Raw genomic sequence first — 18,278 nt, forward strand, 5'->3', positions numbered from 1 at the left:
TCCTCTTTGTTGGCATTTGCTTTTGTTTTCAAATTTCTCATTCCTCTGATGTTTGGATTAGTAAGACTTAGGGGATGTAACAGTTTCAGGTAATATGATCCTGTCTTTCTGAATCGCGATATGATTGATTGTGGACGTTTGTGTCATAGTTTCAGTTTTGGTTCCTGAATTGTGACACCCCTAGTACACCCTTACCATGTGAACATGGTTTTCTGTTTTACTGAGAACAATTGACTTGAGAATAGAAACCAAGGGCCACCATATTGCCAGATAAAAAAAACATGGCCTGTAAGGGAGCTGCTTCTTTTACAATAACAAACTCCTGAACTAAACTGTTAAACCACTTTCTATGTGGAAATTAATATTGTTTACTTCGTTTACAGTTGCTTAAATCAGTCAGACCAAGAAATCACAAGAGGCTTTTATCGCATACCAAAAGTTGTTGTTGTTAGTAAGGAGGAAAATGCAAGAAACTGAGTGAAGCACGCAGTCAAAAAATGGCTTCCAACCCTAACCTGGCGTCAGTTGGAGCGGATAGTGGATAGGCCTTGTGTGTGCAATGACCACTTTGACAAAGGTAATGTAACTTTTCGTTTTCTTTGTCTACTTTGTAGCTTTGAAGTTACTGTTTTTTCTGTGCTGTGTTAAAGTTTGTACCCCTGTAACTGAGGAACAAAAACAACAAAACCTAAGTAACGCTGGCTAACAACAAAGTGTTTGCAGGGTACATCTTTGTCCACTCCTTTATAGTCAGATTTTCTCCTTAATAGTTGATTTATTTACATTATTAACAAACCTAGATTATAGACTACTAATACCTTATTGTATAAGCTGATTCAGTTTATTGAATTCTGATTGTAATACTGTGATTGTTGCCTTATATATTATTTCAGATTAAAACCATCCTCTCTTTCTAATTGCTACAAGTATTTAATCGTGGTTTGCTGTTCTCTTTAAGCTGCCCTAGTGCTTTAAACAGCATTGCATCTGTGGGTTGGACTCCTACAGTTAACCTCAGTTATAAGAGAGGCTGATGCTACAAGTGTTTTTGGTTTGCTGTTCTCTTCAGGCTGCCGTGTCTGCTGGAGACAAGGAAATCTGCCCTATCAACGATGGAGACAGTGTCTCACCGCCATGCTTACTACTTCCTCGTCCAGTCAGCGGTAAGTACCTTTGATTGAATTCAGCCCTAGCCCTAGGCTCAGACTTACATGAAATTGAACCTAATTCATAGTTATACTGAGTGAACATCTGAGCCAAAGTTGAAAGAATTCCCTGAAGGCATTACTGAGATATCACGGTTTTGAGTATGGGACATATGGACAACGCCAAAACATAATGCCTCGGGCTGCAGCTGTCGCAGATGCATAGAAACTAACTAGGCAATGGTGGATGGGAATGTATCATAGTCTAATGTGGCACTTTGAGAGTCTATCACACATGCTATCTAAATATAGTTCAAATCACTGTAAGATGGACCCCTTTGAAGTGCAAAGATGAATCTTATAAATAGCAATAGGTATTATTTCGCAAAAATCAGGCCAAATCAAATCTTCCATCATCCTCTCGGGGGGACCTTGTGAGTCAAAATCTCTACACAGAATTGCTTTCTCCATTCTTCCATGGTAACTAAGATGTAACATCCTGTAGCATCACTGCAGTAGATTGGAGATAAGAACAACAAAAGCATAGGATGAAAAAACAGACAGCTTGCAAGACTGTGTCTTTGTCTTCAAAGATTCAAAGTACATGTACCTAAAAGTACATAAAATGTTTTCTTGATTCAAAGACTGAATTATTAGAACTAAATTTACAGTCAATGAAAAGCTCATTGACAATAAACTGTATCACAGTTAATGTAATCACCTTTTAACCCTCAGAGATTGTGTTTTGTTGTTGAACTTTTAGCTTCAGCGTGGCTTAGTTTTCTGGACCATTGTTGTAGCATTTGTTGCAGTTCATTCTCACTTGTTTCTGTTGACACTTTGGCGCCCCCTGGTGACAAAGACAAAACCATGAGGATAGCACACTCCTTGCAAAATTACAGTAAAGGAAGGTGTCTCATCAGAAAATAAATACATTGCACTGATAACATAGTGCACACAGAATATTGATCAAATCAAGCAGTCGGTACAGACAGCTGGTTCTCAGAATCGTATCTTTTTATTTGAACTGCACTGAATGCTAAATGTTCACCTTGTACAAGAAACAAATACAAATACTCACACTAAAAACAAAAACATACTGCTGGCTGCCTCTTCTGCTATTGTTGGGACACTAAGTAGGAGTTTCTGCTATTGCTCTTACAGAGTACAGGATGCCCCAAAAGAACCTGGCCTTCAATAGAACAAAGAAAATATAAGAACGAGAGAAGAGAGAGGGGTGGATCACATAGGACTATGGTTATAGGAACATTTAACTAGGCAATACAAATCTAACAGGACTCTTCAAAACTCTTTTAACACCAAAAACGTGGGATGCGCCTTGTATATAAAAATACCACAATGGAGAGGATGAGGGAGGAGAGAAAATATCCAGACTAACCAGATTAGTCTTATCTTTTTTTTTTTTCCTCAAAGACAAAATTCTGGGAATAAACAATATCTGCAAAAAAGTGTTTTCCTGAGTCATTAAGAAATTAAGTTTGCTTTAACCCTTTCCTGTCCTCAGAGTGTGAAATGTGCCCAGAGAAGGGAGGGAGTCGCTGCTGCTGCTGCTGTTGCTGCCACCAAGATAAGATCGGCTATCTGCTGGCTGTCACCAGAAAATGTCCAGAAGAGTCAGATGCAGTCACACCAACCTCCTCCTTTCAATGATTATGGTAAATGCTCTCTTCTTCACAGCCCACATTCCCTCTCACACACAAGGTCTTAATAACTAAAAAGAAAAGTTAAATACTTAGCCGGCAGCTCCCTCTAACTTCATATTAATAAAATTCAGCTACAATCAAATGTAGAAAGTGAATGTGATATTTAGTGTTTACCGCTGACAGCTTCAAAAAAATAATCACTCACAATATATGGAAGCAATCTTCTCTCACAGTTGTGCAGGAATCCCTAACACTACCAAGTGGTGAAAACATGTAACTGCAGCTGTGACAGCTGGTCATACTGAATGTGTTATTGCCAGGAAAGGGTTAAAACCCACTCTAGATTACTATAACTGATGAGCAATCTTCCTTTTGTTTGACGAATGATAAATATATTTAATTCAATAATCCATTTTTAGTCATTCACACTGAAGATTGAAAGAAAAAAAAATTATCTTCTGAGGCATAATGAGGGGCCTAAACAACACACATTAGTTACATAAGGGGGGCTGGAGCTGGGTGGAGGAGAGGTGGGGGTGGGATAGGGAGGGACGGAGGGAGGGAGGTGGGGCGGGGAGAGGTCCAGTAGCACATGATGCCAAAGTTTTTTCTCTTGTTCTCCCGTTGGTGCGTCGAGATGTGGGCCTATGTTTCCCATGAGCTCTGAGGTGGAAGGGGGTTTTAGGGGGGTGGTGGTGGCGGACGGGACAGAGTCTCATCAGGTGATCCCGGAGCGCTAAAAACACTGGACTCTGTGTCCACAATCATAGGCATGTCCCGAAGAAAAACAAACAAAAAAAAAAAACCATCATCAAAGAGTAAAGTCGGTACTGAACCCAAAGAGACAGAGAGAGTAAAAACTAAAATGTTAAAAGTACAAATTCCCCGGAACACTTCTTTTGTTCCCAGTTGCTGACTGATTTTAACAGGCAGCCGCTTGTGTTGTTTCACTGTCTCTTGGTCCCAGTTGGTCGGTTGCTTTGTGATTGGTTGGTTCTGAGTGTCGACAGGTCGGGTGAGATGTTGCCGTTTCTGTATCCCTTCTGCTGCTATTGCTCGGTGAGGTGCTCTCTGGTCTCGCCGTGTTTGGAGGGCTGGTTGGGCGACGGGGCCTGGGAGGGGTGTGTACCAGAGGGCAGGGTGTGGGCGATGGGCACCCCACCCGGGACCATACCCTCTAACGCCCCCGGGATGCCGCCCGGAGCCACTCCAACCACACCTGGCGGGTATCTGGGTGAGGGGGTGGGCAGAGGTTAGTGTTTTGATGATAGACAATGGGATTCCCAGAGCGAGAGTAGTGTGCTCACAGGACTAACCTACATTCCCATCACCGTGAAAAACAGGATTCTGTGAACATTCCTAACATCTAGTGACACCACTGGCTCTTTTCCACCACAGGAACTTTTTCAGGACATTCTTTTTTTTTTTTTTTTTAACGAACACTAGCTGCATTTCAACCTGTTAAAATACTTGCTCTCAAGGTTGTACTTTACAACAGTTATTGGGGTTGAGTTTTTTGTTCAAATCGTTTGAATTATGAACTATTGATCTGACAAAGCAAAGATTCAGATCACAATGATATGACAGACAAAGAGCAGCAAGTCTTCACATTTGAGAAGCTGAAACCATCGAAAGTTTGGCATGTGGCTTGATAAATTATCAATTATCAAAACGTTTTTCCAACAACCAGTTGTTTCAGCGCCACTAAATTGTCGATTTAATCTTTTTAATTCCTCATTTGTGCTTATAAATCTAATCTTTCTGTTTCTCGAGATGAAGGAGAAACAGAAATACACAAAAGGGACTTTCAGTTACTGATTTAGTTCTTGAGACTATTGGGAAAAGAGCCATTATATTAGAATTCTGTGGCTGTGAAAGTACAAGGAGGGGAAAAAAAAATCACACCATTCAACCAGAGAAGGAGAAAAGGACGATACAGTTTAGAGATCCAACAGAATTTTCCCAAATACCCAGAAGAGGGAGAAACCGTAAAGCATGACTCCATCCATAAAACTGCATCTGAATGGCTTTACGTCATGCTTACTGAGACATTCAAAACCCACATTCGCTTCCATCCATCTCTACTCTGTGCTCAGTCAGACAGGTGAGTGCTAGAGGGGAGGGCGGGGGTGGGACACACACATATCAGATGAGCTTTCAGGAGGGAGAGGGTCTTATCCGGGACCTCCAGAGAAGAGGCTGTCGGCCCGGATGGTCGTATTTACCTGCTCCTTATCTAGGCATTAATTTTGTCTTGGGGGATGCCTGTTGTTACGGCCGGAAGAGTTTGGTTCACTTGGCTGCGTGAAAGAAGCACATGGAGGTGGACATGCTGAGATCAGGATGGGCCCAGAGTGGGACATGGTGGACAGAGAGTTACCTTTCTACCACTACAGAGGGCAGTTAGTGAGGGGACGGGGCACTAGGATCTATAGCAGAACGGTGACTTCATTGAATCATTTATTAAAATCAATACAGAGGAGAGGATCGAGGAAAAAGCTAATTAAATGGCATTTTTACGATTTTGTTTTGTTAACATAGCAAGAAGTACTAACCCTAACCCTAACCCTAACCCTAACCCTAAGTAAGTACTCCGGTTTATGACTTAGTACCCTTTGTCTGAACTACTTTAAAACAATTAAAACCCTAAAAAGAAAAATATGTGACAGCTTTTAACGAAATATTTCTGAAACAGAAAGAGCTAGCCGTCTGCATGTTCAGTTTCCTACCTGTAGGCGGCGCCGTTGAGCTCGGGGTGAACGCCCGGTTGATCCATAACCGCCCATGGTGCCGTGGTGACAAAAAACTCCTTGTTGACGCAGTTTCTTAGGCTGTCAGGGATGCGGCCTGTAATACAAACACACAAAAGTGTAAAAGCAGCAGAGCTCACCAGGCATAAATCACACACTTTACTAAGGGGCTGTAACTTGTTTCGAGGAGTGGAGTGGGGGGGGGGGGGCGGTGCCACCAGATGACGACAAAGTGTTAATGAGTGCAGACTTGACAAACACATCAGGCTTGAATACACACATGCAAATTAAGATCATTTAACAATCTTTTTTTTTTTTTATTTTTCTCCCTCAGAGGCCGGCCCCTTGGCTCTGCTCTGCGTCGGGAAGCTAATGATGACATCTATTAAGATGTCCAGATTTAATAAAGGCTGCCCAGGGCCTACCGAAGTGGAAATGTGGCATCTGGGAAAGAAAGACGTGCAACAGGTCACATAGTTAGAATGAGGCTGAAGGGTTGTGGGTGAGGGTGGGGGGTTGTGAACCTGACAGTGAGGCAGTGGAAAGATGGGAAAAGAGGGATTTAATGCTCCGTTTTGTCAGATGTTGGAGAAGCAAAAATTGAGATGTGGCCTGTGTGTGACCGCATACCGGTGATGGCTCTTCGGATCTCGGTGGCGGCCGCCTCTCTCATCTCCAGAGAGGCCTGCTCGCTGTACCAGGCTGTGTGCGGTGTGCAGATCAGGTTGGGAGCGTCTTTCAGCGGGCCCTGAGCAAAACTGTAACACACATACACACACGGAGAAATAAATACAGAAAAAGTTTCCGTTCATGTGCATCGACTCATTTGATATTGCGACTAATTCCCATTCAATTTCCCTCTAAAATGTCAGATGTTTGTGTACAATTTGTGTGACAGTTGTCAGTAAAAGTGTCAGATCCTGTTATTCACAACTGCTTTCTTCCTCTTTCTCCAAAACGTCCTTTCTCTCATCTCTTCCCTGTCATGTGGCTCTCAGAAACAGATTAGGTCTAACTCCCCCTCTTCCTCTGTCCTTGTAACACCTCGCCTGGTTCTGTGTGTATGTGTGTGTAACGCCTCAGCAGCGCCCCGAATCAGTGTCGTGTCGCGTGGGGAGGGCCAAAGTTATGAAACACTCCCCTTGTTGACATATCGGGTCAGCGGAGCATGAGTTCGGGCTGAGTTTCAGTCTTCTCGTGCAGCCAGAGTCGGCCGAGCAGCCGGCTGGAAACAAGCAGCCTGAAAACTCCCCCAGCTGCCCCTGATGCGTGAACGACACATCAACACCAGTTACCCTCTGAGATGGGGAACATGGTTCTTAGAAAGGTGGAAAACCAGGGGACATGTCAAGCTGTTTGCTCTCCGGTGAGAGCAGGAGTGGAAACAGAAATGGAGCTCAAAGCTTACATGCAGTGACAGGACACTGTTAAAATATGTACTGTTAAAATATTTGTTTTTTTTGAAGATTTTTTTTTTTCTCGCTCTTCAAATAATTCATTACACATAGGCCAATTCCAGGACTAAACAACTATAATAAATAAATTTATAATAAGTTAACAAATAAATTTGCCATATTGTAAAACAAACAAGATAAATGGATCAAATTTACCACAAATCATATATAACATGTCCTCTGTCTGCTACATTAATTAGATAAATATTGCAGATAATAAATGCTGGTACAGTAGAATTATGAGCTAAAATTTACAATACAAATACAAATATAATGAGCATTTATCAGAGTGTAACAATCTACAGAAATTCCTCTAAAATTTGAACAAACTAAGGAGGAGTTAAGGGTCGAGTTTTTGTTAGTTCTCCCAGTTTTGAGAAAGTTAAGCTCTTATTTTAGAGAAGGTCAAAATTCTAGCTGAACTGTTTACCCACAAATATTTCACCCCATTTTTCCCCAACAGAGGTGAGTCTGGGCTTGGCCGCGTAAAGACGACACTCTTTGTTGCACCTCAGCGCAGCTCAACCACCCACGAGCAGCTTTAACTGTATTTAGTTTCCTGGGGTGGGAGTAAAGCGAGCACTCCATCTCCTGAATTCCATTACCTGCAGGGCCCTGAAGGAGCCTTTTAAGAGGAGTATGAGGTGTCTTTAACTCGTCATATGTCTGCAGTTGTTTCTGCCTGCCTGTCTAACTGTCTGTCTCCTTGGTGTGTAATTTGTTGCTTTCTTTCTCTTCCTGCACACCCATCTATTTCCCTGTCTGAGTCTGTCTCTCTGAGTGAGGCGTTCATCTTTCTGGCCATGAGGTGTGTGTGTGTGTGTGTTTCTGCGCATGCTTACCTAAAGGGCTCCGTCTCGTGGACGTCCAAGGCGGCTCCACGTATCCTGCCCTCCTTCAGTGCCTGGGCCAAGGCCTTCTCATCCACCAGACCTCCCCGCGCAGTGTTGACCAGGAACGCACCCTGACGCATCTGTGGTACACAAGACGTGTAAAATACAAACACATCAACACAGAAGAACGGAGATATAACCGCTTATTTACAGATAAAAGAGCAGATGTGTTTGCCTGTCAGCCTGTCAAATTAATCTGTTTGATCTATGGTGAAACATCAATCTGGATTGAATGTCTGCAATTTAGGGTCTTAAAACATTTTACACAGGACAGGAAATTGAGGTTGGGGGGGGGGGCATAGAAAAAGATGACATCTTTGTTTGCGCCTGACACCTGAAAGATCTAGCGACAGGCGGCACCTGGGAAAAAATACTGTCAGATGTGGGGTAGAGAGCAGTCTTTATCCAAAACCAAGAGATGAAATGAAGGATGAGGGATGAGCCGAAAGATGAGGCAGTGCCACCAACCGTTGGTGCTGGTGGAGGAAAAAAAAAAAAGGCACAACAAAAAGTATAAGAGGGAGGAAAGAGGAAAAAAAATCAAATGAATATGCTCAGAAGAAAGTAATCCCTTAATCTTGACAAAAGCTGAAATCCAGGGGCATGAAAAGCCTTTACGCTGGCAGGCAGTCTTTTATTAGGCCTTGGTGGTTTTGACACACACAGAAACACACAAAAACACACACACACGTTTCCACTTTAGAAGCTGAGAGCGACTGCCAAGATTTTTGGTGAGGAAAGGGAGGAAAGTGCTCTTTCATTGCAGCACTTAAGAGGCAGCTGAGATTCTTAAGCTTCGGAAAAGACATAGAGTTAACTAGGTTAGGCTATTACCCTACACCCACTTCTCCTCACGTACTGTAACTCGCAAATCTCAGAGAGAAGGGCGCATGAGAGGCGAGGGGAGGAAAAACGGTGAGCGGCAACGCAGGGGGGATGTTCCTTCGGCCCGTGCAGTTCCTCGGCGTTCCTGCAGGTGTCACCCCAGGCAGGGCCTCGGTGCGCGGTTATTGACTCAGAGAACAGCACTTTCCCCTCGCTGTGCTCTCAGCCCCCCGCTGTGCAGCCTAGTCGATATATTTGCTGTAGCCGTGGGCTGGCGCTAATTGCATTTGACAGAGCAAAGGAATGAATTTGTGTCCAGCTTTGGTGGAGCTTAAGATAAAGAGTGGGGAATGTGCAGGCAGGAAGGCTGCTGCCGCTTCCTCTCTTTTTTCCCTCTCTCTCTCTCTCTCTCTCTCTCTCTCTCTCTCTCTTCTCTCACTTTCTACCGACTATAATGCTCTTTAGGACAGCCTCCAGGCTGACAGAGTAATAATACACCAGCAGCTCTGCTTGTCTACCTGCTAGATAGCAGTGCATTAAGCCCAGGTCAGGTCACAGCTGCTCAATGAGATGTTTAGCTCTGTCTGGGTGACACGTCTTCACGTGTGTGCGTGCGCGTTTTATTAACGTACCTGTTTGATGGTGAAGTCGTTGATGAGGTGGTGGTTGTGTTCGTTCAGGTTGCAGTGCAGGGAGACGCAGTCGCTCTGGTAGAGCAGGTCCTGCAGGGTGTAGACGCGCTGGACGCCCAGCGAGCGCTCCAGGCCGTCCTGCAGGTAGGGGTCGTAGAATATGACGTTGAAGCCAAAAACCTTGGCTCGCACCGCCACCGCCTGACCCGAACGGCCTGAGGGGGACACAGGGAGGGGGACGGCACAGTCAAACACAGGAGCAGAGATACATTTCTATTAAGTTTATATTCTGGGTAATTATTTAATGCTTTTATCTAGAGCAGGGATTCTAAACCTTGTTGTGCTATGTTTTCATGTCTCCTGCCATGACTCATAAAAACACAACTAGAGACTGAAGATCCTAATCAGCTGAGTGTTTCTGAGGCAAGACATCTGCAAATATTGTCCGTTCTTGTCAAATTTTTTGAGGTCAGACCGACACCAAGTTGCAAACCACTCTTAAAGAATCCCAGCTCTAGGAGAATGTCTGCAAATGCAAAATCAGCTAAAAGCACCTAACGTCATACCTGCTGAATACACAATACAAACAATCACAAAAGAGCGAAATAAAAAACTTTAAGACGATGTTAAACATCCTAAATCTTTCCTTGGAAGAGAGCAATGGGAGATAACTTGTTTCTAGTTGTGGCTGTGAGACATTCTGTCTCTCACAGCCATTTGTTGTGTAGGCAGTGAGCAGCAGCAGCAGAAGCTGAGAGAGAGAGAGAGAGAGAGAAGAAGAGAGGGAGAGAGAGAGTTATGGAGAGTTGGATGTTGTTGCTGGTGAAAAGGATCAATAAGGTCCTTTACACTCTCAAGGTCTTCTCTTTGTGATGGAGCTTTATGTCTCGCTCTTAGGCTCCACAGCCGAGGAGGATCGCTCTCTCTCTCTTTTTTTTTTTTTTTTTCATTTTTCAATCTCAGCCAATAAGAGATAGCATCAAGAGTCAATGACAACAGCCTTGTAACACTAAAGCAAACACTCAGACTAGTCTTTTTTATGGTGGTGATGGATTACAGCTGCAATTTAAAATTTGTTTTATTAGTAATTCATCTGTTCATTACGTTTTGATTACAGTTAAAAAATAAAAAATAAATAATCAGCCTTCCTGAAGCTACAAATGTTTTTTGGGTGCATCCGCTGTTCCTAAACCAGCCCTGTGTACTTCTGCTTCAGTTACTCTCTTTTTTAATATTTCCCAGAACACCTTTTGACCCTGCGCACAGCACAAGCGTGAACTTGTTGCATTCAAGTGCAGGTTGAAAGAGCAATACAGACGACGAGAAGAGCACCGGCACCAGCACCAGCAGAAGCAGCAGCAGGGGAATGAGTTTTTCCAGTCAGTTTGAAACACACCAGGTCGTCTCGCAGCTGCAGTACAATCTGATTTACTGAGGCTGCTGAGGGGTGGGGGGTTGTGGGGGTTCGAAATTGGCATCTCTGCTTCTTCTACAACGATTTTCTGCCTGTGTGATTGTTGGAAATTGGTGCAAAGTGGTGGGTTTAGAGAGAAACGGTATCTCTTTGATTTTTAGGGATTTACAATAAAATCTGCTCACAGTTTTTGGTATCTCAAAATATCTCCAGTTCCCAATTCTGCTGTACTCAAGCTGCACTAGAAATTATAAGAAAACTATTAGTGTTTTTGTGTGGATTTTTCTTTTAATATGGAGCTACCTGAGAACCAAAAACGGTCTGTCTCCTGTCTGTATTTCTAAGATTCCCTCTCTCTCTTCCCACACTAATCAATGCCACTAACAGTGAGTGTACACTGTAACCAGGGGGCTCAGGTTAATCTGAACGTGTTTTGATCTCAGACGCCTCACAGTCCTCCAGGTGTCAGACTCTTCTTTGTGGCGCTCATTTATCCACAGTAACAAGGTGAGGATGAGACTGCACTAAAACGCGTGTCCAAAACACAAGAGATCTGTCAATCCTGTCCGACCTGGTGGGGATGTAACGCCGACTGGTCAAGGACAACATGGGGGGAAGAATGAAGCTTTTGTAAAGGAGCCCGTTCACTTTTAATGTGAATAGCAGGTTGTCAAAAATGATTGAACGCGGTCTTGCGCAGTTAACGGGGGATAATTTCACCAGAACAGATTAAATTATGTGTGTGTTTAGTGCCTAACTAATTATCTAACTATGACAGCTGAACAATATGGTTACAATTAATATAATGACATTAATGAAGATATTTTCTATTATTGATACACATAACAATTTTGCAAAGGTATGCACAATCTGTATATAACCATACCATAACAATAAAAACTAAATATAGTAAGTGATTACATTTGTTACTACACCTTCTAAATAAAATAAACAAAAACTCCAATCCAATTGATTTCCTTACTTGTGTATTAACTGATGAAAGACACTAACACGGCTCTGTAAGGCTGAGGGGAACTGCAAAGTCGGGCAATTATTATCTGTAGGTTCGTCACATGAGTGATGCCGTTTTGTGCATACACCGTCATTTGATCCATATCCATACCTCATCCATTAACATAATAGGATAATATTGATTATAGCAGCTTTAACTGGTTTTCATCACAAGTAGGAATCATCCTCTAAGCCGACAAATAAGAGAAAAGGTGGCTCCTCTGAGGCGAAATTATTCCCAAAATCTCAAATCAATATGACCGAATCAAGCAAGGGGTTGACAGCAGTACTACTGATGTCAATACTACTCATCTATGATTATTTACAAGGGAGAGGCATCCAGCTTATTCTTATTTCAGAAGCTAAGAGCCACTGATAGTGCCACTTCTGTGGAGTAATCCAGGGAGTAATAACTAAATCAATACTATAACATCTAAAATAAGAAATATCAAATGAATTTGTCGGCGAGCCCAACACTGTCTTTAAGAGTGTAGAGGCCTGAAAGGTTGGCATCGCTGGTACTTTAAGTGCTCCAGCATCTATTGTCGCCCCAAAGACAGAGGGTTTTTTTTCCCAGCCTGTGTATTCACAGCCTGCGGAGTTGCACAGCTGGCTGTATCTGCAGAGTCCTACAAACAAACACCAGGAGGCCATCGCTCTCCCCAACCTCCTGCTGACAATGGACATTGTTTTGGAGACAGCTTGAGCCAGAAAGACCGGGAGAGGAGGCTGGAGGTGAGAGGATTGGGTGAGAAAAAGAGAGATTGTTGGGGGGGTTTCTTTGCCAGGACCTGCTTTTTGGGCACTGTAAGTCTAGGCAGCTGTCTGGGACCTGTACGGGGGGAGGAGGCAGTGTGTTTATGTGTGTGTGTGTGGGGGGGGGGGGCATTGTATGTGGACACAGAGATAAGGTGGCACTCTGGAAAGGCTTTTGAGAAGACAGAGTATCTGTAAGCCCAGTGATGTTGAGACAGGGAAGAATGACGCACAAACACAAACAATCAGCAGTAAAACAGGTGCAGAGAGGGAAGCGTACACACACAAACACACACACAGGCACAATCCAGTCTACCATGAGGGGCCTGATTATGGCAGGGGCAAGATGTCGAGGGACCACAGTGACAGGGAAGAAGAGTCGAAAACAGAAGAAGAAAGAATAATGGAGATATAATGGTGAGCATTAGAGCAGTGGGATGAGAGAACAGTGGCAGAGGAAAGGAAGTCAGCCCGGAGGGAGGTGAAACAGACAACCTTGAGATAATCTGTGGGACGGGCAGAGGGAGAAAAATAACCTTATCAGGGCAGGAAAACAGAAGGCACGCCGAGCGGGGAGAGGATATGAAAACACAGAAGGGGAGGCGTGTAAAGGGAGCGGAAAAAAAAATACAGACAAAAATAAGAGGAAAGGTAAGAAACAAAGAGGAGTAAACGACTGAATAACTGAGTCACCGAAGCCGATGAGGCCGAGGGTTTCGCCGCGGATGCGGGCAGCGCCGGACGCCACCTCGCGGATCTGCTCCACACTCTGGACCCGCGTGCCCTCCCGGAGAGCCTGGTAGAGCCAGGTGTTTCGCCGGTAAAGGTTGAGGATGTGGCACAGGGTGGAGTCTGCCGTCTCCTCCACAGCCGCTGAGGGAATGTTACAGACTGCGATTCCTAAAGGAAGAATGACACAAACACACAGGGCAGAAGAGCTGAAAATCTGATCGAGCTAAGCGCAAGAAAATATCGATATCGTAATTACAATTAGTCTTTTTATCCTGTTTAATTACAAAATGATTGGTGAAAGACACTGGGCCATTGGCTGATAGACTGGTTGAAAGCAATATATTACCATATGGCAAATCAATGTTAAACCACATATAGTATATTGTGAAATCATCAAATTGAACTAAACTATGTTACACTGGAATTAAGCCTAAGGAGCAGTAGCAGAATTTTGTAAAATAAGATATGATCATATCATCATGACCCAGTGAAGATAAGATATAATTAATTATTGCATAGCCCTATTCTGTGAACATGCATAATATAGCAAGTTTTAGACACTTTTCCATCAAGATCTCCTCCAGTAAAATGCTCATAATTTTGTTGCCTTCAGGGAAGTCAAACCCTGTGACCCTTTGGTATTACCTTGTCTATCCTCCACAACACAAAAGGTTTTTTATTTATTTATTTTTTTACTCTAACACTTAAGCACTTCTGCCTGCCCTCGCTCTCCTCTAATGTCCTCATCCCACTCTGTATCTCAGAGTAACAGCACAGCCGTCTCTGGACAGCAAAAAATAGCCAGAGCCTGCTCAATCAATGGCCCCTTTTCTTCTCCCTGAGTACAGCCAGTCATATCAGCGCCGCCTTCTCCAGGCACGATAGCTTTTGACTCCTGCGTTGCGAGGCAGAGCGCCTTTGGTGAGTGGGTGGCAGTTAGACGCAGTATCTCGCATTGGCAGGGAAATGGCAGCTTTGTCAACTGTAAGGGCTGTTTGAGCCACCAGCCAGCTGATATGAGCATGGGTGGTGGTTCAGAGAGTAGACTGAACTCTCCCTCCTCTCTGTGTGTCTTTCCCTTTCGGACTCTTTGAACATTCCGGCTCACAGTGGGGATGTCGAACCATTCATCTGACGCTTTAATTCAGCCTTTGATATCGTTCTTAAAATGCATACAGTAAAAAAAAAAAAAAAAAAAAAAACGAGGAAACTGTAAACATGTCCAGAGCAGCTTGTCTTTCAGCAAAATCACTGTCTTCTGTATGATATTACTTTGACCTCCAAACGCCTCTAACAACCCCTTCGGCCAATCGCGGCAAGCCACTCAACTCTTCATGCAGAAATCAACAGAACACAGGATGAGGTAAACTTCAAAGCAGTGCAATCCTGCTATGATCTTGCTTAGCCATGAAAAAATTTTTAAAAAAAATGTAAAGACCATTAAACAGAACAGAAAAATCCAAGTACAACACTAGGACACATGACCGTTTCCACTCTAAATACTATGTGATACTATGTGCTTATGTATTAGCAGAGACTGTTTGGACTGTTCGTACCCAGCTCTCCAGCAGCCTTGATGTCAATGTTGTCGTAGCCACTGCCGATGCGGATGATGATACGCAGAGCTTTGAACTTTTCCAGGTCCTCTCTGGTCAGGGTAATGGTGTGGTACATCATGGCTCCCACTGCCTCATTGAGCACCTGCAGACACACACACACACACACACACACACATTTATTAAATCTGACATCATAACTGAATAAGAAGTAAGCTTCTTTTTTAGTATTTCATTCATTATTCTGTCAATCGTTTTGTCCATTCATTCATGCAGGCTATGGAACATGGCCATTAGCCCATTTGTGTTTAGAAGGACCCATGACAATCACAAGATCACATTCCTTCAAGAGGAGCCATGAAAATCACATGTCTGGCATGACTTTGGACACTTAAGAAAAAGATTTCACAGCGAGGTTGAACTACAGACATCACATGGTTACCAGAGGCACTAACACGCTGTCCTCTTACAGACCTGAGCTGGAAGTGGAAACAAGTCATTATATTGTCTTGAAGGGGCCACGGTTCTGCACGGTCATCACAACTGCACCCAGACCCTGAGGGTGTTTACGGACAAAATATCCAAACAATTGACTGCACAGAGAGGTAAGGGCAACAGCTGACTGCAGGTTAAATCTTAAGATGTGGCAGGACAGCATGTGGTGGGTCAAAGACATATGTAGTTAAACTCAACGCATTGCTACCTTCTGCACATGCAACACCTATAGCATGTATGACTGTCCTGGAATAGAAACCCCTCCTGTTGCACATCCTTTCTCACATTTCTTACTTGATTAACAGAGGGTGTCATACATGTTGTACATATGGTAAAGTCCCATTAGATAAATATTGACTCAGGCTGACTTAAGTGGGAGATGTATAGTGGCTACAAGCTGGTAAAGAGAAAATGGGAAGTGTTTTTCCAAGCCAAATGAGTAATCTCAGTACTTCCTCATTAACATGTACTTGAAATGATAAATGTTCAATAGCTCTGTTTTAAACTGAAATCATATTAAAGCTAAACTTCCAGAGGAAAAACATGTTTTTGCGTGTCACAGTTAGGAGTTATTCACCATTTTTTGAAATTACAGTGCTTTATAAATAACCACAAGGTGGCACTTTTGGTTCTGCAGCTGCACTAATAGAAATCTAAACACTTAGTCTGTAGCCCATGACATAACTTTCCCCCAGATTTTTGAGATTTCCCTTCTTGGTGTAGATCAACTCAAAATGTACTCAGGTCAAACATTCACCTCAGATTTAACAAAATAACAAAGAAGAAGTCTGAATTCAGTCACCTCAGCAGGACTGTCACTGTGAAAAACAGCTCCTCTGCCATTTGACATGGACAAGGTGACCTGGCCTGTGATTCAGTCTGATGTGGATCTAAACTATTCCCCCTCAGTATCAGCCACAGCCCCTGACGGCACCCAAATAACAGCTCTGCATTCACCTCCAGCCAAACTGCATTAGCTTTACAGTGATTAGCAGATTAGCTCTGAATTTCCATACTGCTTTTATTAGAGCCGTGTCCCGGCCAGGCTTTCCAGATACTGGTTCAAGGTTAAACCGTTCCTCACATGCATACATATGTACCCATCCAGTGGAAATGCACAGTATTCTCCCTCTGGGCTAAGCCTGAAGGTCTAGTGTTGTTTTTTGAGCTGCAAAAGGAGTCTTTTAGCAATGCAGCCTTTTTTTCCCCTCCCTTTTTTATTTTTTTATTTTGGGTGAAATCGACTCTGAATGCAGTTTATTTTAATGGAAACTCTGACCTAATCTATATCCCCCTCTCCACTGTAACCCAAGCCTTACTGCTTTTAACATCTATCATTTCTGATGATGCCTGGGCTTTTCTTCACATGACAACGAGACCTCCCCTTTTGGCCAGGGTGAGCGTGAGAGAGAGAGAGAGAGAGAGGGTATACAGTTGCAAAGGACTTTTGATTTGGCGGTACAAGTTTGCAGTGTGTGTTTGACTGTGGCTTTCTGGGGAGGGATTTTATGGCTATGAAATCATCCCACTAGTGAGCAGTGTGGATGTATTGGGGATGAGAGCTGGTTGGAATGCCGAGAACAGACTCTTTCCACCTGGCAGGGGAGGACGTGCTGCTCAAAATGTTGCTTTTTAGCGCTATTTAGCATGTAGGGTGGCGTGGCTGTGATCACAGCATTAAATACTACAGAAAAAGCATTTAACACTGCAGAATAACACCACACAATGATGTGGAGTATGTTATAAGGAGAAAGCCACGATCCTTTATTAATCATACCTTTTAAATCCACTTTAGCAGCAAAGCAGAGATGTGACTAAAAAGGCAGAAGACCATTAAAATGAATGACTGAGGCTAACATGCCAAAGTAAAGCTTAAATAATAAAAACAAGCACCATGAAAACGCACTAATTAACACACTAAGTGCCTGCTTGCAGTAGCTTCATATTTAATGCACATTCGTGGTATCAATCCGCTCATCTAACATTAAATCTTGGGAAGAAAAGAAATAAGTAGAATTCCCAAATTCCTTTGACCAGTGCTGAGATGATTAGCAGAATAAGTGACTAGCTCATCAAAAGAAAATGAATCAACAAATGCCAAACATTCACTGGTTCCAGCTTTTTAAAGCTGTGGTTGACATTCTCAGTTGTATCATAGTAAATTGAATATGTTTGGGTTTTGGTTTGTAGGTAAGTCAAAACCATGAATTCATCAAATACCAATACCTAATCAGTTACAGACCTAAGCTTAAAACCGCAATTGGATGAACAGAGTCAGGCAGTGTATAGTGTGTTAGCCCAATGTTGACACTATGCCACATGGGCTACCGTCCAACTTTTACAAGCCACGTGTGACTATGAGGCACAGCGACTGAGAAGGACGAGGGATCATCAACCTTGGATGCTGGAGCGCAGGTGTTGCGCACAGGATTTGGTCTCACTGAAGTGGTGCTGTAACTCGATCTTGATCAGCATTCACCCGTGTGTTTCATCATGCCCCTATCACCTGAGAAATAAGGGATTAGCGGGTGGAAGACCTGACATAGCCTCAGGCCACTTTCATATGACACCCTTGACCAGCCTTTCCCATGAGTTTCTGTATTGTCTGGTGTGGATGGAGGAGAGTGTAGCAGCTGGTGTTCGTCCCCACCCCCCTCCCCAATTCCCAACAACATCATACTGAACTCCCGGAATCATCAGCGCTGCATCTCCGCATCCGTGCAGCAGAAAGGAGAGATTGGACATTTTCAATCTACACCGCCCCTCTGGGTATCTAGGCTGCAAGTTATTACTGTGAACTGCTGAATATGCTGCCGAGGTGAACATTACAATCATGTTTTTCCTGATAAGGCAGTGTTAAAACAAACAAAAAGCCACCCGCTCCCCCTTTCTCCTCACCGCCCAAGGTCTTTGATTGAATTGATCTCTATGCAAATGCTTCATTTTTAATA

General features: G+C 43.4%; 1 protein-coding gene across 4 annotated transcripts in view; it reads right to left on the reverse strand.

Annotated features, from left to right (window-relative positions):
* Positions 1 to 2,141: 2,141 nt before the first annotated feature.
* The window catches only part of LOC108899020 (C-terminal-binding protein 2), an 88,511-nt gene continuing 72,374 nt past the window's right edge, over positions 2,142 to 18,278 (reverse strand). For 3 of the 4 annotated variants that reach the window (XM_051066545.1, XM_051066544.1, XM_051066546.1), the window contains 7 exons: positions 14,833 to 14,977; positions 13,238 to 13,444; positions 9,364 to 9,578; positions 7,856 to 7,986; positions 6,190 to 6,317; positions 5,539 to 5,656; positions 2,142 to 4,039 (listed from right to left, as the gene is read on the reverse strand). In XM_051066545.1, coding sequence (XP_050922502.1) covers positions 3,859 to 4,039; positions 5,539 to 5,656; positions 6,190 to 6,317; positions 7,856 to 7,986; positions 9,364 to 9,578; positions 13,238 to 13,444; positions 14,833 to 14,977 — 1,125 coding nt within the window. In that variant the 3' untranslated portion in view covers positions 2,142 to 3,858. Of the gene's footprint in view, positions 4,040 to 5,034; positions 5,110 to 5,538; positions 5,657 to 6,189; positions 6,318 to 7,855; positions 7,987 to 9,363; positions 9,579 to 13,237; positions 13,445 to 14,832; positions 14,978 to 18,278 lie in introns of all 4 variants that reach the window. The other variant, XM_051066547.1, reaches the window with a different exon arrangement.

This window comes from Lates calcarifer, linkage group LG23 (genome assembly GCF_001640805.2).
Source record: "Lates calcarifer isolate ASB-BC8 linkage group LG23, TLL_Latcal_v3, whole genome shotgun sequence".
NCBI classification, from domain to species: domain Eukaryota; kingdom Metazoa; phylum Chordata; class Actinopteri; family Centropomidae; genus Lates; species Lates calcarifer.